The sequence below is a fragment of the Stegodyphus dumicola genome, chromosome 5 (assembly GCF_044657685.1).
Source record: "Stegodyphus dumicola isolate Sdum_Otavi_A_Nest chromosome 5, ASM4465768v1".
Taxonomy (NCBI): domain Eukaryota; kingdom Metazoa; phylum Arthropoda; class Arachnida; order Araneae; family Eresidae; genus Stegodyphus; species Stegodyphus dumicola.
The window spans coordinates 180,930,325-180,957,437 of NC_140772.1; the positions used below are offsets into that span (position 1 = coordinate 180,930,325).

Here is a 27,113-nt window from a genome sequence, read left to right on the forward strand (position 1 = left end):
CATGACTAAAGAGTGAATTGATCTTATCTTCCGAAACAATTACATCACAGATAACCCATATACAAAATTTCAACATTCTACGCCTTATTGTTTTTGAGTTTTATGAGATATTTAAATACATACATACGTACATATAGAAGTCACGAAACAGTATCTTTTGAATCCATTTTACAATCTGTTTTGGAAAAATGAATCCCTTATTTTGTGCGTACGTACAGACGTCACGAAAAAAAAACCATCTGAATGTATTCGGGAATATTAAAAATGGATATTTCTGTCGAAATATGACACCCGAAATTTTTTGCGATTAAAATAATTCTTTTACTTTCTACAAGGAAGTAAACATTGAAACGCAAATATATTACTAATTCTGCTGCTTTGAAAACGAATATGACAGACAAATTCAAGTTTTAAGATTTGCTCTGTATTGAATCAACAGATGATGTTCTGACCACGGAATGTAAATGTTTTCTCTCCCATTGTTTTCGTGCAATCAATGTAAAAATCCTGCTTATTCTTATTTTTCTTTCATTGCCTATTTGTATTAGAAAACATTAGTTTGCCAAAATTTTAATTAGAAAACTAATTGATAGGCAAATGTTCTAGCAGCAGATATTGCGGTCGGCATTTAGGTTGGAGCTGCAAGTTCCTTTAATTTCTTAGTCATAGCAGTAAAATAAAGCGAAATGTTGGCTACAGAACATGCTATTCAATAGTGTTTTATGTTAGTTTATTATTCGATGTGACTGAAATCGAAAATGTAAAATGGTGTATTCATCTTCTCTATCTGAATTTTCATTTAGTATTCTAATCCCTACAAGTTATGAAAGAAATTAAATTTTGAATTCAGTTTTTATTTCTAGGTTGAGCTACAAAATGAATAAATATTTTAGTTGATGTTACTTATATTTTTCTTTTGTCCTGTGGAAGAATAATCGCAAATAACAGGAACTTTCTGACTGTTAGTAAGTTTGAGAACAGAAACCTGACGAACACTAGTATAGTGAAGCCTCGGGTAGTCTGCCTCTCAGGTCAAAATTAAGAGAAGGCGCCAAGGTGAGGTATAATGAATTAAATATGATGCTAAAACAATAACTAAAATTATCACGATTAACAGTTTTCATATTTGCCTCTGGTATTAGAATCTATAGTCATGGCAAAATAGTGAGCTCGCTAGAATTCATTAACTTTTTAAGATAATACGATATTTCTTTAATTTCTGTTGTATAATGCTGACAGTATTCCGGTTATTCTAATGTTCCATAGTTCAATGCGTCAGACTCAAGCTAAATGCGGACTGAATGCATAATCTGAAAGCACTTCAAAATTAAAACAAAAAAATGAGAGTGAATATTATATATATATATATATATATATATATATATATATATATATTCACTCTCAATTATTTATTCCTTGCCTCGAATAATTTTAAGCTTACAGGAACAGTGGAAAGAAGCGCAAGTTTGCGCCTGTGGTTGGCAACAGCTGTAAGCACCTCACAGGTGACAGTGCAATTTAGCTCAGTTCCGCCCCCGTTTTTGATGGAGAGCACCCCGGGAGAACGGATCCGAGGGTCTCCCAGTCCTCTTGCCCTACCATTAACCATTCAAGAGGTTTTCGGCTCGTCGCAGATTTAGAGTGTCCTGATGCCGTGCGGACCCTATACATTTACAACCGTTCATACCTTCTCCGGGGATCGATCTCGGACCCTTCACCACGGCAGTCAGTGACACTAACCACTATACCACTTGGATGGCACAGAATAAATCTGCCAATCAGAAGAAGGCTCGACGTCCTCTTGATAACGTAAGCATTTGAAGATAATAATATAGCTTTTTCCACTTTTTTATCATCTTTACCGCTATACTTAATTTATATGATTTAGTAATATTATTCAGACTCCATTTTTTTGTTTTCATTTTTAAAGGAGGTTTCAATTTGCAATACCTTAATTTGTCCAAATATTATATATTATTTTTTTGTTTGTTTTTCCTTTGGTTGTTTAAACAACTCTCTTATCTACAATCTTGCTAAAACAACAACAAAATTCTTTTTGAAAGAAAAGCTTCAAGTGCACAGTATTGCAAATAGTGCCTCTTTCTAATATTATGTTTCTTTGTATTCATCCTGAAACAAGCACACTTAAATCTTAGAATAAATGTGTGCCCCGTTATATTTATATTCTTAAAATGTAAGGTAAAGAAAATTATATCCATGCTTTTAATTTGACTGTAACCAAGATTTAGAAATCGAAAATTCAGTTTGCTTTAAATCAAATTCGATTTATTCATATCAAATAAAAATCGCTTTCTCACACTTTCTATGAAATTATTTTTGACAGACCAAAATACTGACGTTCAGGATAAAGCTCATAATAATTTGTCTTAATAAGATATTTGATATTTCCAACTTTTTTTAAGGTTCAACCGGAATCGATACAACTTTATTTATTCATTAACAGGAAGCGATTTGCGGGAAATAAAATTTTTTAAAGAAATTGCTGAGAAAAATCAAGAAATGTTTTTTTTTTTTTTTTTTTTTTTTTTTTTTTTTCAAAATCAAAAGCTCTCCTAGTGAAAGACAATGGACTAAAGAATACAATCTTGCATCATGAATTGTAACTTGAGCTCAGATGGGATTCCAATAGAACACAAAACAAAGAAAGAAAAATTTTTAAAAAGGCTTGCATGAAGTTACATTTGACCATACATAACATATTCTGATAGGTATGGTCGCAGTATTACGCTAAAATTCGTGTTTAATGGTACTTTGATGGGCTGCGAAATACCATTAGTTACTTTGCACAATGAAAACGTTTCCACTACCACATGCGAATGGAATTATATAAAGTACACATGGAAATTGACTTTGTAGCCAAATAACTGTCAGCTGTGGAAAACGAATGACGTTAATGATTATGAATAAATCAGAAAATTTTGTTAACATTCAACTAGCTGAAAACAACTAAGAATAACGCATAAGTTCTAACAAGCATCAGTAAGTATATACGCATACCGCGTGCTTTACCAAGTCAACAAATAAATGTATATCGTTCCTTTGTAAAGCTAATTAATGTCGCAAACACAGTGAAAATACGTCCATTTGTTTCATTAAGTAATTTTATACTGTTGCACTTTTCTCCTTTTGTGTGCATGTGAACACATTTTTGTAAGCAAATTTTAGCTATAAGTGCTAAATACTGCTATAATATAAACTCCTTTACTGCTATAATATAAACTGCTATAATATCGACTCCTTTATTATTATTTTATTAAATGCGTAGTTGTTAATATATAAGTAGATTAATGTTCAATAAAATGCATTTTTCAAAACCGTAGACGTCTTATATACCCATTCTAGAATTAAAAAATTATATTAGGCTAAATTTTCAATTATTCCTTAACTCTAACATTAAAAGAAAGCATACTTAGTTTTGCTTCAGTATACTTTAGTTAAAATAACTTTCTTTTTTATAGAATGTGTTGAATGCTTCAAGCTCATGGGGCCCACCAGCGGCCGAGCGGTAAGGTCGCTGAACACTGGTAGTTCGGTCCCAGGTTCGAATCCCGCGAACGGGCTGGCTGCATGCGCGTTTTCGTGGTTTTCCCAATGTGTAACGTGTATACGAGCCAGTTTCCCTTAGAAAGTCCTCCACGAAGGCATACGCCCCCTTAGGCGAGATAGCCCTCGGAGCTTTGCAATAATTACACAAACAAACAAGCTTCAAGCTTATGTGTATGATTAATCATTTTACGTTTGTTTTTCCTTCCTTGTAAAATATTTCCTCCAAAATGAAATAATTTTTTATATGCGCAATTTTTTTATACGTGGGCCAGTAATTAACTAAAATCAATGAAGAATGGGGATTAAAAATAAAATGCTAGTTTAAAAGTAAATCGGATCATTTTTAATCTTTTAGCGGATCATTTTAAACTCAAAACATGATTACTAATTAAACATTTCATCTATCGATTCCATGTAGTAAACATAACTAAAGCGTCATAAAAATTGAATTTGACAATTTAATTTCGGAGTCCTAACCTATATCTTAAATATGATTTCAGCGTATAAATTAATTATTTTATGCCAGGGTAATATATATGGTAGCTTCAATTTAATGCTGCCGAAAGTGCTTCGATGGTAGACTTATTAGTCGTAAAATAATACCTTAAACATTTTAAGGAAATTTTTAGCTTTACTTTTTAATAATGAATTTTAAAACATGTCTTACTGAAGTTTGCTTTTTATTTGAATTTTACTGAAGTTTGCTTTAAAAGAATGTGGAAAATGTGTGTCTGTATGAAAATATCAGAAATAATGTTAAAAAATAGGTTCTTATAATATATTTTTATAATAAAATTTTCTAATTGGTAGAATCGTAATTCTAGAGCTTAATATTATAGTATCTTTATATGTTAGGAAAACACAGACTTTTTTTACAGTGTGTTACCAAAACGAAAACATAGGAGACTTTCTTAATTAACACAAAATATAATTCGCAATAAATAAGCAGGTTAAAATTTAGTTTAAAAATGTTTATATGTTATACATATTTTACTCAAATTTACGCCTTTAGGGAAAAAATAATGCATCATAGATCAAGTAATGTAGGCAACATGCCAAAAGCACGAAACTGAGACTCTTATTTACACATTTTACATTATGTTTTTCGATGTTTTAAAATGTGTTAAACCTGACAGATGCAGAGTGTATGAGATGATTTTATGGGAACCAGGAAACCTAACTTTAATTTCTTCTAAATCTTTGAACATCTTCCTCGAAATGAATAACTAAGCAGTTTCATAATTTTCAAACCGCCCAACCGGTAAATACTGGTCAGTGTCGCTGACTGCTGTTCCGAAGGCCCCGGTTTCGAATCCAGGAGAAAACATAAATGTTTGTAAATGTATAGTGACCGTGCGGCATGGGGCGCTCTAAATATGCAGTGAGCCGAAAGTCCTCTAGAGAGGTTGCTGATAGGGAAAGAGAGGTGGGAAACCTCGGATCCATCCCCCCTTTTTTTTAAATTGAAAATTTTAAATCCTTGTGCACCACATAGTAATACACAAGGCTTACAGAGGTAAGTAAAAAAAAAACAAAAAAATACAACAACACAACACAAAATAAAATAAACTTACAAATTCACAGGTGACACGAAGGAGAGAGAGAGAGAAAGCCATTTTATGTTGGACAAATACGTGAAGAGGGGGAGGAAATGTAATATTCACAGAGTTTAACCTAGAAATGAGTTCCTTCCGTCCTTCCTTGAGCTTTGAACAATAGAACAACAAATGTTCGACATTATGCTCTTCCTCGAAACTGCATGAACACAAGTATGTATTAGATAATCTAAATCTCTTCAGATATGAATTGAATTTACCATGTCCAGTCAGAAATTTAGTAACTTGCAGTAAATTGCAGTAATAAATTTAGTAAAATTGCAGAGAAAGTGTTTATTATTCAGTCTGTGAGGAATGGAAGGAAAATGCAGTTTAGTCAAAGAGGCAGTAGTAGAATTCCTGTATAGTTCATTCTACTTGAGTATTGTATCATCCCTACTTTTGTTCTTGTAAAATAACTTGGGAAGTATCATTGGAGTAATTTTAGGATCCATCCCCTTAGGGTGCTCTCCAACAAAATTGGGGGCGGAGCTGAGCTAAATCGAACTGTCACCTGTAAGGTGCTCAAGGCTGTTGACAACGACAGGCGTAATCTTGCGCCCCTTGCCACGAGGAATTTCGTGGGTTTGGGCTGACAACCGAGCATTAGTTCAACAACAACAAGATTGCTATTATTTTTTGAACAATAATTGTTATGAAGAAAAATAAATGTTGAGACGTACGAATCATTTTCAGTAGAGAATTCCCTGGGCGCTCTAATCTAGATTTGTTTCATATCAGACATAGAATACGAAATGATTTACACATAATTTAAAATAAGTTTACAAGCTGAAACTCCCGCTACTTATATAACTATTAGTAAACAGTAGCCCATACCTAAACTCATATACCTCTTATTCTATCTGTTACCATTTATTATTTCTATTATCTCAATTGATGTTTGCCTAAACTGATATTCTATGACATACTGATGACTGGGTCAGATACTGAAAATACGCTGAAGCTGGGACATTTATGTCTCCTCATACCGGAACGTTTTACCTTATTAAATGCAGGTAACACTCTAACCTAATCATACAATCGTATTTACCCGAAGTCTCCTTTTAACAGAAGCTGATATGAGATTAAGCGTAAATTTAATCACACTTGATGATTGAAACAGAAAACAGGTTTTTATACTGCTAACTTAACTTTTTATCCACTTGCTCTTGTTCTGAACCTTTACAATAAAGAAACAAGTCAGCAAACTGATGCATAGGATGTCCCACCAAGGCCGTCCAAAGTCTGCAATTTCAGATTCCTCGTTTGGAATAAATAAAAAAAAGGCTCGAAGAACTGTACCTGTACGACCCATAGTTTTCGAGATAAAAGCGAAAGAAAAGAAAGAAAAGTATGACATCATGTCCGGTGCAAGGGAAAAAATATTGGAAACATGAGTATCAGTACAAAAGACTTCGACATACGTGGTGAACATTTTGAATATCTTTTAGGTAAACATATGCAAATAACGATATTCATGTTTCCAATGTTTTTTTTTCCTCGTATTGAATGTTACGCCCTACTTTTCTTTCGCCTATATCTTGAAAATTATGGGTCGTACGAATACTCTGAGCACTTTTTATGTATTTCGAGCGAAGAATCAGGTTGTGCAGAGTTTGGACGATCTTGATGGAACACCTTGCATAATGGTTTACAATGAGAATGGTTTATAATGAGTTTCTTCATTCACAATTCACTTTAATGAATTTATATCAGGTATGGGTCTAAAATAATCTAAAAGTTTGCGAAAATTGCTGTTTATAGCTGGATTTTCTCGTAAGCGATTTATAAGAAATTTTTAAAAATTGCTAAGTATTTAAAAGTAAATAAAACTTATGAAAGGAAAAAGTAAAATTTGAAAATACGTTAATTATTTCTACGAAAACACAACCACAAATCAGATAAATAAAAATCTTTACTATTTTCAGACCTCAAATAAAAAATAACGAGTTATTAAATTTTTTGAACGAGGTTATATGGAGTATAAATGTAATTTAGGGAAACTGAAAACTCTTTCTTATTAAATATCTCAACGACATTTAAAGAAAAGCTATGAAATTCTAATTAGCGTATAAAATAAACATACGAGTGACAACGTTATTGTAACCCATTACTTAATCATATATACTTCTCCTGTAAAATTCATGTAAGCTCCTTACTATTTATTTTAGTGTTAATGTCGGATTAATATTAATGAAAATTCAATGAAAAATTAATATTAGCTTGTTTAAATACCTGTCAGTGTGCTGTCAACAAACGGAAATTTGTTTTTCGAAAAGAAATCGACTTGATTTCCTTTTATTCGGAACAAAAATATTCTAAAATTATTATTTATTTATTTTATTTCATCTACTTAAGAGATAAGTTTTTATAAAACTGGTTAAAAGTAATTTTGTGTCTTGAAGAAGGCTATAATCTATGTCAGATATTCTTGGGATGCGTAGAACATTATGCATAGAATAAATAATTATTACATTTAATTATCTCTTAATATTAAATTCAAATAGTTGAAATAAAACAAATGTTTTCTCAAAATTTTGTGAAAAACCGTTTTAGTGATTTACATTACTTCAAGAAAAACATAATATTTTCCATTTTAAATGAATTTCTGATTATTGATCATTTTAAATTATATGAATCATTTAAAATGATTTGAATCATTTAAATGATTTGAATCATTTAAAATGTCTAAAAACTAGTTTTTATATATGTAAACATTGTTATAATCTAAAATGCATATTTAATACTCTAAAGCAGGGTTCTCAACCGGTGGTACTGAAGACAAAAATAGGTGGTATGCAGACAAAAATAGGTGGTAAGAAGTAAAGTATTTTTAAATATTAAATTCAAAATTTAAAATCCCAACATCCTGATTTATTGATTTAGTTTATTTCTCTAACACTCGTAAATTTATGCGATCTGAGCTTAGTTCAAGAGTGGTGATAGTAGTGTGTGGTGGCGGTTTTAACTTTGTAATAGTGGTACTAAAGATTTTCAATTTTTACGTAAAGGTACTAAAGGTTTTCAAGAGTGGTCGTGGTTTTAACTTTGTAGTAGTGGTACTAAAGGTTTTCAATTTTTGTTTGGATGGTACTCATTAGTAAAAAGGTTGAGAACCGCTTCTATAAAGTGGATATTTAATACAAAGAATATTCGATACTATGAATACAAGTAATGTATAAAATTATTTCGTACATTACTAAACATATAGCATTTTCTTAAATACTATAGTTATGATTAGTTACTATGAATGCACGTAGCAAAGATTTATTCTAAATAAATGAGTTTAAAAATTTACGGAAATAAATGAAACACATTGGAATCTTTGGCCTATCATCTTTAAAGTCAAATCATTAAACTTTTAACTTGTATGCTTAGAAATAGATAAAATACAAACGCTTACTTCACATTTGTGATTCCATGCTTTAAGAAAATAAATGAGAAATATAAAATTGTAAGACATCGGTTTTTATGGAAGCAGCGAACACAAAATGTCAGCTGTGCTGTCACCGGGATTCGAACCATGGATCTTTTGATTGCTGCTTAAACGATACACTACGGTAGCATACGCGAGAGAATGCTATAATTCTTTATAAAGATGGAAATGAGAAACGATGGTCATTAAATAAAGATTTAAAACATTATCTACTCTTTAATAGAAATAGGCTATACTCTTGATTATAACATTTAAATTCACAATCAGTTAATCTGTGCTGCAGCAGGAAATAGAAAATCCATTTACCCTAGCCATAATTAAGTATTTAATTACATCAGACAGAAAAACAAAACGTATACCACATTTTAGATCTGTACTATAAATTATCGATAATAGATTAAACCTATTAGCATTAATTATACTTAAATTACATTTCTTTTTAGTTTTTCTCATAGAATTGTAATATTCGGGAAAAGAATATTTTTGCAATAAAAATTTGAAGTAACATTAAATGCCTGGAATCATATTAAATTCTTGGGTAATTATGTAGCCGCTGAATAACCGCTGCCGATATAAAACGCAGTAAAGTAAACATGCAGCTGCTTGATTCATAAAATATATTTGTTATGGAAAGTAAATTACATTTTAACATAAGTATCAATTATTATTATTACTGCTTTTCATTTTTACCGTTAGTTTCATTTTCTTTTTACCGTTGGTTTCACTTTTACAATTTAAAATGATTTTAAGTGCACTAACATACTGAATTTTTACATTAAGCTCGCGTTATTTTACGTAGAATATTGTAAAAAAAATTAATAAAACAAATTCAGTGCTTAACTCGCGCTTCTTTCATAAGAACTCGGCATAACAATTGCTTCAAAGTTTCATTGCACTACCTGCCTTTTCTTCCATTTCATCCATATTCGTCTATTTTTCATCTATATTCGCCACTTCAAAGTCGTGGTTGGAATATGGATTTAAATAAATCTATATGTAGTACTTATTGTTATACAGAAGCTCTCATGATTTACGAAAAATGATTTTACATAGTGTCTCCCTGCTTGAATTAAGATTTATTTACTATGAATAACACAAGAATTCATCATGTAGCTTTAAATTACAATACCTCAAAGTCGTTGGAAAAAAGTTTCAGTGTTAGAGCAGTATGCTATATACATTTGTCGAATTTTATAAATGCAAATATGTTACAATAAATAATAAATGCCTTAGATATTTATATGATTCCCAGAAGCAGAGAAACTGATTCTTAGTATCATATAAAAACGGTAAAAGTGTCTCTTAAGTTTATGCTGATAGATAATTTATACATAATATTAAAACTCAAGAATACACATAACCTTACACATTTGTAAAGATCATCGTTTTACATTCCAGAAACGAGTTTGAAAATATCTTTCTTTACGAGCATTCTTTAATACATCTGTGAGCTTCACTTTTACAATATAAAATGATTTTAAGTGCACTTATTTTTCAGACGTCTCTGTGACAAAATTCTCTATGCAAAACAACATGACTTTCATCTCTAGTAAACTAAAATAGTAATTTACGCTAAGGATGTCAAGAAAGCAAATTTACGTTCAGAAATTTACGGTTGTCTTCTAGCTCAAATAGATGAATAATTAATGCTTTAAATGCTAACCATACCCTTTTTTGCATTCGAAATAAGTATAAAGTAATATGCTCTTCAAACAAACTGTAAAGAAGAATTGCGCTTTATATTTACTTTGCGTGTGTGCCTTTATTATTATTTAAAACTGAGCCTACTGTAGTTATTCTACCATTAACTAGTTTTATGGAGTCGGTATCTTTCTGTCTAGTAAGTGGCATTTCATTCATTTACAATTTTATCGATTTAAATATTTTTAAAGATTATTTCAATTAACTTTTCATTCATCCAAATAAATTATCTTTGACGATAAAATTTCGAAATTAATTTTACAACCAAACAAGTTAAAAAAAAAATCTGAAATGTTTCAGATTTTAAATTACGTCCAAAGGGGCGTTTTTTAACATTTTGTGTGTTACCTTTCTTTATTAAATATCATGTTCCTCGCACTTAAACCATAAGATCCAGTGCAACAGCAATATCGCAAAATAGTTTTAAAACGAGCATATCTTTAGAATTTCCGATACAGAGACTCACGCGCTGGAGATAAAAATGTTTTTTCTGCACAACGTTGGCATTGCTCGCTTTGAAATCCTTGAGTTTGTTAATAAAAAATTCGTCAAAGTTTTAAAAAATAGGAAATCGATCATAAAACAAATTTCAAATTTCAAATTTGGTCTTCCACATGCTCATATTCGTTGGAGGATTACGTTATTCAAAATTCGATGACTCTATGTACCGTTGTTTTATCACAATACGAGAAATATACATACATTTATGCAGATTTTTCATTATTTATTTCTTCAAATATAATGCAGGACTCTAACATTTTGTGGCAACAGTTTGAAAAGTGAACCGACATTTATGAGTCCGACGCAAAATGCCAAAACGAAACTAATAGTCCTTCGGGATTCAAATCCCTTTGGACTAATAAATAGTTCAAAAGGAAAGCTGTTAGAGTGTTAGATACATTTATTTGTTGTGGACTAGTGAGTTTAATATTTTCTTTTGAGTTTAGAAAATACGTCAAGAAATAACAAGTCACACGGAGCGTTTTGACATTTTAGTAAATGTAACCTGATTAAGAAACGATATCAGATGTAAAGTTAGAGATACTTTGTTTGAGTTTCATAATTTCATTATTAAAATGGCAATATTTAACGTAAATAAAAGAATAAAACTCGTTGAAACAGCTTGCAAAATGAACACAAAAGGAATGGGTTCATCACATTTGTTTTATGCAGTTAAAGAGAAAGTGAAACTTTTAAATGAATCTGAAAATTTCACATGTTGCTGGTGATATCGCATAAAAACATTAAAAAGAAGCAAAATTCGAAAGTACTCACCATCGTGTCGTAAACTTGCACAACCAGCCTGTAGTCTTTCAGAATAAGTGGACTGCTGTTGATGTGTCTTGCGGCCAATTTGACAGCTGGGGCAACACCTCTTCCTATCGAACCTTCAGAGATGTTGAAGGAGAGGGGGAAGAACGCTCCAATGTGTATATTGGCTTGCGATGAGATGGAGGCAGAAGAAACTTGAGCCATCAGTAAAGGAATGAGGAAGCGGAAATAGAGGAGTAATTTTGTAATACCGGAAGTTGGGTATCTTCCTCTCAGCATGGCAGTACAGCTGCTATGGAATGTGTAGCAGATTATGAGACAGTATTACCGTCCTAGATTAAAATCATTTTTTTCTGACGACTTCTATACTGAAGTTGGTGCATTTCGTGGTTCAAATAACTTGATTGATAATGTTCTGTTCCCTTTCAGAATGTCCTCAGTCACTTAATAGAATAACATTAAGTTAAAAATCGAGTAAAAATTTGGGCGTTTACTGAAATCTTCAGATTAGCAAAACAGTTTAAAATCGTTTAATTTTCTTGTATCCTAACACTAACCCTAATTTTTCTTAAAAAATTATACCTTCAGTTCAAAAGCATCTTAGGAGAGAAATCAGTTAGAAAAGTCTCCAAATATTTCTTTACCCTGAATACTAAGCACACAACATGTAGATTGCAGCTAAAGACTCTTGATGCTCTGTTTAATGAAAACAAGATTTCCATTAATTACAGAAGGACTTTTTGCTTAAAAATTGATTGTTTTCTGCAACTGTTTTTATCACTGAATCATCATGACTAAGTAATTTCAACATATTTAATGCGCGGATGATCTCTTTTCACAACGACTGATATCATATATTTTCAAATAAAAGACACATATAACTATTCAATATTTAGCACCTGTAAAATGGCGCCAGAAGTACTACATCTAAGGAAGTTAAAACGTTTTAGATGAGAACAATGGAATGAAATAAACACCTTTATGCAAAGTTCTAAATATTTTCACGAAATGATTCAGAATGTTTTGGCGCAATGTGCAGTTTAACAAACGTAGTGCATTGCCTCTTACAAAATACCAAACACGACTCACAGAACAAGTTAAAGAACAGTGAGAATTTTGTATAATGCTTTCAGAAATATAATTTATCGAATCTAATCAAGTAAGTGCGTTTAATTTTTTTTCACATAGACAGATAATGACAAATATTCACAAACTGCACAATGAAACTTTGATAAATTTATATTATGGGATAAATTCTCACTTATATCTTTCAGTTTCCTTTATTGTACTACGATAGACAGTGACGAACTAATATAATACTTCTTTATTAAAATTCCTACAGTATACTACTAAAGTACTCTACTTAATTATCATCAGCATTAACCAACTAGTATAGACTGTTTTGGTCTATTTTTATACAGACCTAAGTACGACAAAAAAAGATTTAAATGAAAAATTCTACTAATCACCTCGTAAAAGTACAAGGAAAATAAAGCATCCATTTTTAGAGACATGATTTTTTTCCTCTTTTAGAGTAAAATATATTTAAGTTGAAACAAACTGTTAATTAAAATAAAGCAGTTTCTATTGGCATTTATCTGTGCTGTTTTAACGCAATAAAGTATACCAATTTTTAAAATTTAGACAAATTCTTAAAAGTCACCTTTTTTTTTTTTGCTGTTACATCCTCACATTTCTTCATGAAAATTTCTTTCCATCTGCCTTTGAAAGGAAGTGAAATCGCAACTGCTGCTGAAAGTTCGAAGTTCTTAGACTTTTCTCCATAATTTAAATCAATGGCCATCGGATGCGAAAGAAATTTCCGGCACCCATTCCTTCTAAAATCATTTTAATTTTTTCCTTTTCTATACCTCGGATACTTTAAATTTAAGAAGTTTTATATAGTCTTAAGTGATTACCTATGTTAGGTTTCTTAAAACACCGAAAATTCAGTGGGCCGCCTAACCTCAAACTTTTTTTCTTTTGAATCTTAAACGTGGCTTCACTGCTGAAAACTTCGTAAGCGACTGCCGGGGCTTCTCTACCTGAAATATCTTTCCCGTCTCCGTTAGGTGGCGCTGTGAGACTTGCCCGGGCTGGCGTGTGCCGTAATAACGTCGATTATTACATTCTCAGTTTCTGCACGTAATTTAACAATATTTTCTTTTCATTTTTTTTTTTGTGCTACCGCACTTGCCAATGCATCGATCATGTTCCACGATATTATACAGAGCATATTCAAGTGTAAGGATGCATTCAGCACTGCATCCAAATTTATGGGCTGCAAAATGGTCATTCGAGATTTAGAATTATGTTTAGAGTTTTCAAGCATTCCTTTGCTCTTTCCCTTCACATTACAAGCAAACGTGAAATTTATTATTTCTTGGAAAGATCTAAAAAAAAAAAAAAAAGAAAAGAAAAAGAAATATCGTTCCGTTGTAAAAATTCCCATTATTTACGTTTAAGAAAGGGAATAAGGTAATGCATATAAATTGGTTATAAACTTTTACGATGATGACGTAAACGACGGAAGACTTCGCAGTAACGTCTCAAAATTATCGCAAAATATATAATAGATGGAAATATCGTTTTGCATCTTGAAAGACAGATGCTTATGAATAAAACATCAGTCATATCAGTGCAATTTTTAATATGATTTTTCACAGGATGATTAGATTCACTTTTATCTTTATATTCTTCTGTTTTATGTACACAAATATTAAGCTTTTTAGTACTAAAATGTTTTATATTACAAAAATTAAATGCATAGATTTAACAAAATCAATGAGACTGATAAAAGAAAAAGAGAGGAATTTTAAACGCTGAAATAAGTTATTTATTTCATTTAAAAAGTTTGCGAGTTATTTTACATTGAAAAAATAATATTGTATGTTATTTCTCACTCTAGAGGAGGAAAATTTAAATAATCCTGCAGGTTAAGATCAACTTTTAATGCTTATTAATGCAACTTTTAGTAGAGAATTTTTGAGAATATAGAGAACAAATATACATAAAAAGTTTTTCGTTTTTAGATTAACCGATACTCGGTAAATTAATGCCCGTTATCAACTTGGCTAACTGTGACTGTGAAATTCATACCAGGGAATTTTTTTGTAAAGTCTCTTTCCTTGAGCGCGTGAAAAATGAAAATACCTAACATTTAACTTGAGATTTCTTTCTATATAGAGACCATAGAAAATTTGGATTTTTTAATTGTTGATTAATTTAACCATAAGATTAAACTTTTCCACTGAAATTACCTCTATCTTATTTGAGGGAATCTTAGCACTGTAGTTTAAGAATAACCCGAGTAAATTTTCAGAAGTCTATTGCTCAATTCTGATTGTTACCAAAATTCTCAGAATAATCCTGAATCCCTTTCTCTTCGGAGTACGAGAAGATGTATTAAAATTCATGACTTTAATATACAGAATTTTACTAGCAGAGATTTTTCAAACTTGAAGCATGCTGAAACAAAGACTATTAATAACGCAGTCTGTAAACTTCTGATTACAGTTTGATGAAGTGTTTACTATTGAAATTTTAAAAACAAAGTTTAAAACATTAAAAAAACAGAAAAAGAAATAATTTTAAAATCAAGTTGCACTCTGGTCTTGATATGCAAATTCAAAATAGTTCATGAAATAGTTTTGAGCTGAAATTTAGGCTAGGTTTCCTAACATAGGAGTTCAACTCCCAGAATTAATTTTATATACCATAAAATATTAAAAGGATCTGTTCCGTTTGGTGAAGCCAAATATTAAAAAACACGTGCTATAATATTATTTAACATAAATTAACATGTGGACAATTGTGCTTTTATTTAATACGGAAGGGGCTTTTTTGCTTGAAGCTATAAGGATGCATTGTTTGCATTGCATCCAATGCATTGTTTGCATCCAAAACATTGTTGCATTGATCCAATGCATTGTTTGCATCCAAAACATTGTTGCATTGATCCAATGCACTGTTTGCATTGGATAGGTTCGGGGATCTATCGTGTCAGTTTGTGCGCATTAAGAGTATGCGTGGAATTCACTATGACGTATTTACTAAAACAATACAATTTTGAACCTGTTGAAACTTGTCATCGTTTGACTAACATATTATTCATCACCAACTTTCGTAAATATCGAACGCATTTTAGAACCCATAGAAAATGAATATAGATAATCAGTACAAACGTGCTGTGCTACATTTCTTATTTTCGTGTGGTGAATCTTCCAGGTTTGCAGCGATAAAACTGAATAGTGTACATGGTGAACACACTATTAATGTAAGGACTGCCCAGAAATGGTTTAAAATATTTAATGTTGGAAAAATCAGCATTGATGACGAACCCCGTTCAGGACGTTTTCAACTGTTAGAACCAAATCAAACGATTCATTCAGAAGTTTATGGTGAACAACATTGATGTCTAAACTCAGAATTGATCAAAAAAACGCCCACTATTGGTGAATATCAAGAAAGTATTGTTTCATCATGATAACGCTAGACCGCATACGGCTCGAACAACGCTGCAAAAAAATTAGTGAATTTAATTGGGAGCTTTTGCCACATCCTGCTTACTACCCAGATATTGCCTCAAGTGATTTTCACTTATTTCGTGCCTTACAAAATGTTTTACTGGAAAAAAAAAGTAAATTCTAAACAGGATGTACACAACGAACTTTCAAGTTTTTTTGTATCAAAACCAGTCTTTCTACAGCAATGGCGTAAAAAAGCTGCCTGTAAGATGGCGAGACATTGTAGATAATGGAGGAAAATATATAATTGATTAAAATGTTAAATTTTGTATTTTATATTATTTAAAAATTTACCAAAAATGCGCACGAATTTACGGACTGACCCAATATTTGCTATTTGTTGCACTTAACCGGTGACCTTGAATTTAATATTTCTCTTAAGTGATAATATTTTCTTCTCTTTCAAGACATAAAATCCGGAATATTTTAAGGATTATTTTAATTGTTATCTTTGGTATTAAAGCTTTCCTTCATTTATGTTCTCCGTCAGCTTCACCAGAAGTGAAACTTAAATTAGGTTAAATAATGAGAGAGAATCAAAGTTAAGTGACAGAGTGTTCGCAATTAACTAAGAGCACTGTAACTCTCAGATTCTATCTGGCATACAATTGTGCGAAATTAAATTATTCAGATACTTCTTGACGGTGTTACTTACCTACTTTATTAAAATAAATTACTTTAGTAAAACTTCACTCAAAGCCAAATTCTTATACGTATTAAGCAGTTTTTTTTTTTTTTTTTTTTTTTTTTTTTTTTAATTTTTGGAATAGATTGGGAATAAATTGCGCGTTGTGTTATATGGCTCGCTATGAATCACTGCAGTTTTCTACTTATTTTTGCTCGTAAGACAATTGATCAGTTTTATATGGATTTGTATTTTATAAATATATGTGCAGGTATTTAATGAGAATTAGTCTATAAATTATTCTTTTAAAATAAGCTGGTTAGTTAATTAATTTAGATAAAGAATAATAAAGCTTTCTACATTAAGAAGAAGGCATTCATGAGTAATTTCCAAAGGAAACTGGCTCTTACTCACGTTACTAACTACACTTTTGATTTCATTAAACTAGTCACGAATTCCTAACAGACTTAGAGCAAATTATCGCCATATCTGAAGTTAATCACAGAGTCTTGAGAAGGTTAAAATAACCTTTTTGTTAAATGAGAACTTTAACATAAACGTATGTTTTGTGCTTAACAAACAACCACCGCTTGTGGCGATGAAATTTAAGGTAACGGTCAAATTCAAATTAAAACTTAACGTAACATTCAAAGCTGGCTTAGAAAATTAGATGTCAACATCAACAGCATAAAGCGGAATAATTACAATATTATAAGAGCTAGCGAAACCTAATAGCATGGACTCGAGAACCGAAAACTCTGTCTGTAAATAATTCGTTTATTAAAAATAAATAACCCTTCAGTATGTAAACAACTATGAAAACTTCACTCAGCAGCTTATCGATTCAAAACAGAATTCTTGAAAAGAGCCCGCTGTCAGCTGGTTGTTTCACTACTCACTTTCTCAAATTTGCGGAGTCAAAGTACAGTTTGCATCAATATATAAGTTAATAGGAAGTCTATATTTAGATAGTTATTCCTGAGATTTAGAAAACCTGAAGTTGGATGTTTCTGAATTTGATGTAAGAAATATGTTTCTAGGCATTAGCAAATACTTTAGTGACTGACCTTATTAACTGTGGTATAAGTTATTAATTGCAGCAGTTCAACCAAGACTGAATGCTTATATTTCATATTAATTTTAGTGAAAAGCCAGCAGCAGGAAGGGGATCCGAAGGTCTTGAAGTATTTCTTTTCCCGTTTATCTCCAGACTTTCGAATCGGCAAATATTTAGCACTCTCGTTTTCTCAAAGAAAATATAATTTCAAGCGTCCATACTTGCTAAGGTGTCCTTATCCTATCTCAGTTAAGTAACTGCCAATTCCCTCAATGTTCTAGTTAAACCAAGTCATACCTTAGTCCGTGCACCTGTGACTCATACTAAAAACGCAACTACTCTGGCAATAAAATGTTTCATTCTTAAAAGCATACCATTGTTCTATTAGCTATACTTTTAGAATTACTCAATTTTTTTTTGTTTACTTTTAAATCACATTTGGACATCTACAATAAATTAAGTTTAATAGCTTTTCCTTTTATTGCGTGAACATAGGCATTGATTCCAATAGACATTTTCTTTAAACTTTCTTTTTTATGATCCAGACAAAGTGAATTTAATGAAATATTTGTATTTATTGAGAGTTTTATTTAACTAAGCCTCTTTTTGTTGTATAAATATAGCAAATCTTGAATTTTCTATTCATTGCACGGATAACCGAAAATATCGAGTAGGCCGAAAAGATCAGTGCATACATTAGTTTATGTATGGTTGAAACTGATGTGCAAAGTACTGCCTAAAACAGGTTTCGATGAAATTATATAATACCAACGTAAAGTTTTCAGTTTTTCTTTAGAATAATATGTCTCACTTCGCCTTGATCTCTAAATTATAAATGGAATATTTTTAAAGCAAAACAGTATGGAAAACAACGTAGAAAGCATGTTAATTAATCATTAAATTGGATCCCAGATTTGGTTTACTAGTGTATTTTGTGATACCGGTTTATGACAAACACTTGCTTAAGTACATTTTCAATGAAACAATTATTTTTGCAATACAATTTAATTGAAAAAGACATTTTTTCTAGAAAAGAAGAGCATACGAGTTATGTTTCAATATTTTATTTACCACTATCGTGATAAAGAACTTTTTTGTTATCCTTTTTGCATTTAATTACAAAAATAGATATTTTTTGTTCTTATCTGAGAATGGATATGTGCAATTTACTTTGGGTAAATTTAATTTTAGGAAGACCTTCAAACGCAAACTAAGTTTGCTTTAATTTGCCCGAGAGCTCCCCCCCCCCCGTAAGCTCAGAGAAATGTAAGCGAAAATGGTTGACAAACTTAGAATATTACATACAAATTAAGAAAGCGCTAAAGTTTCGCATCGAAGAACATGATTTTTATGTACGAAAATGCGAATTTAACAAATTTTTTGATAGCTAATCATAGTTGGAAATGCATTTCTAATTCAGACTTTGGGGTTTGCAATAATTTCCAAAAAGCTACTTTTATTGGTAAATTGGATTTTCTTGAAGCTTTTGACATTCACAAAGCCTTTTTTTTTAGTTAAGGAGTTTAATTCCAATACAGTCTTTCCTAACGCTTTTAAGATCCTATTAACTTAATTATTCAATTTCGTTACTATTTTTGCCGACGGATAGAGCTCTCTTTTCCTTCGCTTTATTCCTTTTGGGTATAAATACAACCAGGGCTTTCCCAGGGCATATTCCTTTGCTCCTGATGAACAGGGACTTAATTATTCAATTTCGTTACTATTTTTGCAGACAGATGGCGCTACCTTCTCCTTCGCTTTATTCCTGTTGGGTATAAATACAACCAGGGCTTTCCCAGGGCAGATTTCTTTGCTCCTGATGAACAGGGATTTATACTTCTTTGCCCTCGAAATCAATAGAGCCTTGACTAAAGTCTACGCAAAACACAAGGTTATTACTTTACTAATTTTATGTTTTACTTTGGCGTGTATCTCTTCTGTCTTGAAGAATAAATATTCCTGGTATACAAAAGACTGCTCTAGTCTAATCAATGGTTAAAATGGACAAATAGATATATAGATGACACGTTCAAGGGTATCATACTTATTTGAATAAATAAACTTAAATGTCTCTTTCACTAATCCTTCGTTTCGCTTAATACATCTGAACTATAAGTATGGAAAAGAACAATAGACGTAATTAAAAGCATGTCTATTGTAACAGATAATAAATAGGAAGTTACTGTCTACCTCCTAACATTTTCATTCACTAAACATCTAACTTGACAGAAGTTAAAAGCTGAGTTGGCTGTTTCTACCTCAAGGAATCTAATCCTATTTAAGAGCATGACTGTCAGAATCTGAATATAAATCTGCACATTTGACTTCATCTCCTTTGTATGCAGAATTAGTTGGAAACGTAGAGATCCCCAAAAGATAGAGCATTTATTAAGTTGATGTTCTACTTGTAAAACGTTAACTCTCTATTTCAATTATCGTGGTGTTGATTAAATATTTGATTTGTGGAAAAGAAATCTTATGTTCAAGTAGTTATATGTTGCCTTCATGTATTTCAAATGCATTAAATTCAATATTACTGTTAGTTCTAGTATAATGTAATTTAGGTTAATGGTAGAAAATTAATGGAGTACCAATGTATTTCAAACGATTTAATCTTTAAGTGATTTTAAGCTAATAGTGTGATGTTAATAAGAGTATTTTGCAAATTATCCTTCCTGTAGTCAATTTCGAATTACTTCAATTACTATTTCTATTTAAGCAAATTCAGGCATACGCACTATTCTATTATGTTTTTCCAGACATATTCCTTGAAGCTTTTCTTATCATTATATTGTTGCGTTTTTTTATTCTTCTTACACCAGTTGTTACGTTATTTTCTTCCTTCACGTTCGTACGGGGTTCGTGAAGATTTGGAGTGAATAACGACGACACTTAATAAAGTATCGAATAACACAGTTTATTGGCCAGTATTAATCAGATAGCTTCAAAATCACTTTTTACAGTCGTCCATGAACTACTATAAACACGCTGATACGATCAGCGACACAGCCTTCAGGTTATCAGGCTATCACGGTGGAGACAGCTTCCTGCAAAGCACCCGACTCTGCTTTCCGGAGTACAGCTCCCGACTCTGCTTGGTCGTTCTCGGAACTCCATGTACTCTCGAGACTCTCCACGCTTTAACTCGCGATGCACTCGACGACACACAGAGCACAGCTTCTGACTCTCCGTTCAGTAGTTACCGGAGCTCAACACGCTCTCTCGACGATGCATTAACCGCAATACTCTACGAGACTCTTTTGGTGCACTCGACAACCCACTCGGCACTCGCTGGCCGGCTACCGACGCGATCGCCTCCGCAGGTATAGACTCGCTAGACGAAACACACTCACTCGATGTGAGACGTAAACTAACTGACTGCAGACCATCAGGGTTTATATAGCTTTCGGCTTGAGTTCGAGAACATTCTGGGATAAACCGGTAAGAATTCGTTCCAGAAGGTTCTCCATCCGTCCATGGGATATCGCCCATTTTGTCGCCAAATGGGCGATTTAAGTTTCAGACTGGAAATAACATAAGTAAATTTGTAGCTCAATACTTAAGCTACGAGAAAATAAAGAGATTTTAAATTTAAAAGCGGCTTACAGAAGTGGTATAAAATTGGAATATGAAAATAAGTAATGAAGTTTTATAGAATACGTGTTGCTATTTTAATAACTTATAACACTGTTGGACATTGTGTTATTTAAAACATTGTCAATTTCCGACTTTTATTATTCTTATACAGTATATATCTGTTTGATACTGTAGTCAAATCCCAGACAAAAATTCAACTTGTAGATTAGAGAGTTTGTCTAGCTATAATTTAAGCCAGATTAATTTAATCTTTGCTCTCTTTTTTGTATTAAATTCTTAAGAAAGATTTATGCCCTTAGGGTTTTTACTAGGTATTCTTCAGTCACAGACAGAAATGGAACTAATGACCATGTTCTTACAGCGTCCTTGCCATCTAAAAATAATTCACGAATTCTTTAAACTTACCATGGTTTCTATTGTATAGGTTAATTGTGAATCCTCTTGAACTCAATCCGTGCCGATAATCAATAAACTAAATATAAATCGATAAACTAAATTAGTCATTCAGTCCTTTTTCTTCACAAAATACGCTTCAGTGATTTTAAGCTAATAGTGTGATGGTAAATAATTGTGTTCGGCGATAATCTAATGTAAGTATTCTGAGCATTTTGAGAAAGTTCAGTAGGTGTGGTATTCAGTAGTGTAAATTCAGTAGTGTATATGATAACACACTATGATATTCGCTAGATTAGTTACAACAAAACGCACTTAAATAATGGGTGTACCCAAGTAATAAAATAGATTTACAAGAGCGTAAACCTGTCATACTTCTTGAAGAACCTGTGTTGTAGATGATGAAAAACCTATAATAAACGATTTATATTATTTAATTTAATAATATACTAATCAAGCTAGATTAAAAGGCGAAAAATCTCTAGATTCAAATAAATTGCATAAACTATGATATTCGGCAGATTAGTTGCAACAGAACTCTCTTAATAATGTGTGTATCCAAATTATAAGATGGATTTACCAGAGTGTAAAGCCATCATACTTCTTGAAGAACCTGTATTGTAGATGCTGCAAAACCTATAATAAACGATTTTTAATGTATTTAATTTAATAATATACTTATCACGTTACATTAAAAGGAGACAAATCTCCCAATTAAAATAACTGCAAAATCTCATTTCTTAATATATTGCAGTCTCTGAATAAAAAATTTTTGAGAAATTTTCTATCTTTCATAATGAATATCTTTAACATCATAGCTTCGAAAGTCAATCGAAGTAAAATTATAAAATTCCTTTCCAGCTTTAACACATGAATAAACAGAGACATATAAATTGAATTTCGTTAATCTTTACTTCGGGGTCCTTGTTCGGCCCAAGCATCGTTAACAATGACCAAATCAACGTTTTACCTCTCAACTGCAGATTACTCGAATTTTATTTTAAATGATTCAACATAATTTACGATAACAAGTGCGGTAGTTTAAATGTTTAATATTAGCAATTAAGGTTAGTAACTTTATTACATTAAAACATGTTAGACCATTTAAATATGTGGAGGGGCTGATTTTACGAATTTTTTATGATCGTTTCTCAAAAGATCATAAAAATGCTCATCCGTAAGAGCTTTATCTTGTTTTTGCAATAGTTATAATAAAATCAGAATTTCAGAATCAAGTTTATCTCTAAATTACGAAGTGTCTTGACAAGATTCTTACCAATAAAGATAGAACATGACAAATTAGGGTAGATTAGATCAGCGGTCGTCAACCCATAGAAATTCACGGACCACTACATATGTAATTTTATATTTGGCTGACCACTAATATGAATGAAAAGAAGTTTAATACATTTATGCAATTATAATCAACAAACTACGCATATTTCGTTCACACTGAAAAATTACATGAAAAGTACAAAAGTCTTACTTTCTTGTAGAGAAAGCATCACATTTCCATATCACTGGAAAGGAACTTCACGAACAGCAACAAAAAACCGGCAAATGCAAAGCAATATTAATAATCTGGCAGTGCCGCCAGTTTGTAATTATTGTAAACATAATAATCATTGCTTACTCAGCAATCGCGCTATCAATCAACATTCAGACAAAACAAAAACGGAAACTTCTAGTGATGGAATTATAAACAAGAATGCAGCTTGTTCTCATAAAAATCCATCAAGATGCCTAAAGACACAGAGAAAACTGAGTTATTAATGACCACAATAGCATATGTTTGTAATTCAAAAGGAAATTGAAATCCAGTTCGCGCTCTTATTAATAACAGCTGTATATCAATGGATGCTAACTCTCACTTTGAAATGTCGCTAGATACACCTACAAAAGTAGCTAAAACTCGCTAAATTCAGAGGGAATTTCGCTAAAATTTAAAAAAAAAACCGTATAATCCGTATTATTCGCCATTTTTTAAACTGAATTTTCATAAAAATATAAATAATGTCCCAATTTTTCTGCGGACCATCAAAATGTTTTCACTGACCACCAGTGGCCCGTGGACCACCGGTTGAGGACCGCTGGATTAGATTATTCATAAAAGTTTTGTTTTAATTTGTTACAGCTTTTTTTAATTGCATTTGAGAGTATATTTTCTGTGGTATCCATAGTCAAAATAAACCTTGAGAAACTGAATGCACTTACGTATTTTTCAAGTTGTGAAATTCTAAGCAGAATTAGCACTAACAATTTTATTTCGTTGAATTTGCTGTGGATTATGGTGTGTGGGAAAGAGATGAACTCAATTAATTCTTTTAATTATTACAATGCTATATAAATATATGTATAAATTTATTTGTCTTTTACTGTTATCATTTAACTTTAAACAGGAATTTCACTCTAGTAAATCTGTTAAAATAGCCCAAAAAGAATAAGACTATTAAAATGTATCTTATTCTAAATGCATTTCGTTTACCACTTTTCCAGTTCTTCTCAAAACCTTGCTAATAATATTTCAGAATTTATATTAAAGAGGTATTTATTAGAAAACATAAATATATTCTTCTAATAAGAAATTGTAAGTAATATATTAAAAATATCCTTTGTGATATGATACATAGTATTTTTTTATTATTTTAATTTTAAATACATTGTGATTTTTCTACTACATGAATTAACCGAGATACTGCCATCATTCATAAATTTGTCACAAACTAAAATATATAAAAAAACTAGATAGCCCTAATAAAAGAGCCCTTAACAGTTTTTTAGTTACGACATTATAACAAATCTTGTAACAGAAAAATGCAAAAGGATAATAGAATCTTTAAAGGCAATTCAGAGATGTAAAACGAAAAACGGAATGAAATTAAATAGAGCAAGAAAGACTGAATTTATTTTGGTTTTCACAGGAAAACTAATATTATACCAACGTCACAAAGATGCATTAAATTAATTTATTTATGCCTTCAAATAAATTTTTTTCAATCATTAATATTCATTTATAATTCTTATTTCAATGTAAACTAAGAGACAAAATAACATTTCATACTCATTTTTGTGAAAATTAATATTAGGCAGGGCGAAATATTAAATATTTATTATATATCTTACCAAAAATAACCTAATCAGCTTCACTCTAAACTGCTTATAATAAGCCCGAGTCTGTGTTATTTAGAAATTAATCCTCATGACATGATTATTACGTAACACTGAAGACACTGTAGGGACATAAGAATTTTTGGGAAGCAGAAAAGATGAAAAATTATCAAACGCCTTCGCCGGGAATCGAAGCACGGGCCTCTGAAATACCGACTCAGTGTGCTGACCACTACATCACTATAGAGACATTAGGTATAACTGGAAGCAGGCAAGATGAAAAATTAGCAACGTCGTCGCCGGGAATCGAACTGCGGACCTCTGGAAAACGCGCTCAGCGTGCAGACCACCACACCACGAAGGCAAGCTAGGAAAGCGAGAGAATTAGCTTATATATTCATTACCTGAAATCGTTCTTCCTGAGGTACAATACATGCTGAAAAAAAGTTTTCGAATCAACGAAAGTAACGTAAGGGGATATAAAAGTGATAGCGGAGGATATAAAAGTGTCTTCTATTTCAAGCAATGAAAACACATTGATTTTAAATCTCAGAATAACATTCATTAAAATATGAAATAAATACAAACAAATTTGATTTGGATTTGGAGGTGCACATGTTTGTGTTGAGGGCTATGTTTGTTCTAATTTTGATCGCTCTAGGTGTCCCCACGTTTTCACAATGGAAAGAAGACGCACATACATAAAGATTTCTTTAATAATACGTCTAATAAATAACTAAACCTATTATTAATTCTTAAACAATTTTATTTATTAATGGAGCAAAGATATATTAAACATGATATCTATATTTTAAATTATCACAAAGTTTGAAGTATTAAAGTTTATTACATTTATTTACTTTATATTATTACATACGCAAGATAAATTTCTTCAATGCGTTATGTTATTAGTATTTTGCATAATATTATAGTATTTTAAAGAAAGTATGCAAGTATAATTCTTTTACTGATATCGATAGGAAAATGATACTCCTGTTGCATTTTTATTCTACTTATTATATTTTATCTATTTTAGATTCTGGCTTTATTTCCACATCATGACCATGAATTATCACCAGATTAAACATAAAGTAATCTAGTTAAAACAAATGTGATTATCAAAGCACTAATACTTCATTGAATTTATATTGTAATCGCAGTTAGTAATAATCGAATAAAATAAACAGTTTTCCTTAGATGACATAAATTACATTTATCAAAGGGTTGTTAGAGTCAGGTTAACAAAGAGTTTAGAAATAGACATGTTTTCTGGATGGACCCAACAGTGTAGAGAAAGGAATTCCTGCAAGCGTATTGTTTGCAGCAGATAGTTCCATAAATAAAATTTATCTTCAAGGAATTCGTCCACAGTGTAAAAAAATGTATTGATTAAAAATAACTATAGACGAAATTATGAAATTTTTACTGAAATGCGCTTCTCATTGTAATCATAAAGAAGTCCCGTAATATGAAAAATATACTTCTCTGTACCAGTTGTAAATGAGAGAGGTAAAACGATCTGTTTCAATAAAATTAAACAGAAGAGAGGAAAGTGAATCTCCTTTATTTTGTCTCAACTTTAAATATTAGATGACGTCTATTAATTTCTGCAAGAATAAAATTCATTTTTATAAACTAAATAAATGATACCACACATTACATGATTTGTATATCTAGAAAAGAAAGTCTAAGATTTCAATTTAAATTATGATAATTTGTTTGAATTTCTCAGAGGTAAAGACTACTGAATGCCAGGAATATAGATTTTAATGCAATGCCGGCCGCATAAGTGACAAAATATGTTGTAGTTTTCCGTACTGTAGTTTTACTATCAGACAGGTACCTTAGGAATTCATTCGTAAAATCAGTCCCTCCACATATTTAAATGGTTTAACATGTTTTAATGTAATAAAGTTACTAACCTTAATTGCTAATATTAAACATTTAAACTACCGCACTTGTTATCGTAAATTATGTTGAATCATTTAAAATAAAATTCGATTAATCTGCAGTTGAGAGGTAAAGCATTGATTTGGTCATTGTTAACAATGCTTGGGCCGAACAAGGACCCCGAAGTAAAGATTAACCATATTCAATTTATATGTCTCTGTTTATTCATGTGTTAAAGCTGGAAGGGAATTTTATAATTTTACTTCGATTGACTTTCGAAGCTATGAAGTTAAAAATATTTATTATGAAAGATAGAAAGTTTCGCAGAAATTTTCCATTCAGAGAC

The 27,113-nt window shown here is 31.3% G+C and overlaps 1 protein-coding gene across 2 annotated transcripts in view; it reads right to left on the reverse strand.

Moving 5' to 3' along the window:
- Positions 1 to 13,584, reverse strand: part of LOC118182844 (gamma-aminobutyric acid type B receptor subunit 2-like) — a 591,214-nt gene extending 577,630 nt beyond the window's left edge. For both annotated transcript variants that reach the window (XM_035352237.2, XM_035352236.2), the window contains exon 1: positions 11,575 to 13,584. In XM_035352237.2, the coding sequence (XP_035208128.1) occupies positions 11,575 to 11,850 (276 nt within the window). In that variant the 5' untranslated portion in view covers positions 11,851 to 13,584. The remainder of the gene's footprint in view (positions 1 to 11,574) is intronic.
- Positions 13,585 to 27,113: the final 13,529 nt, after the last annotated feature.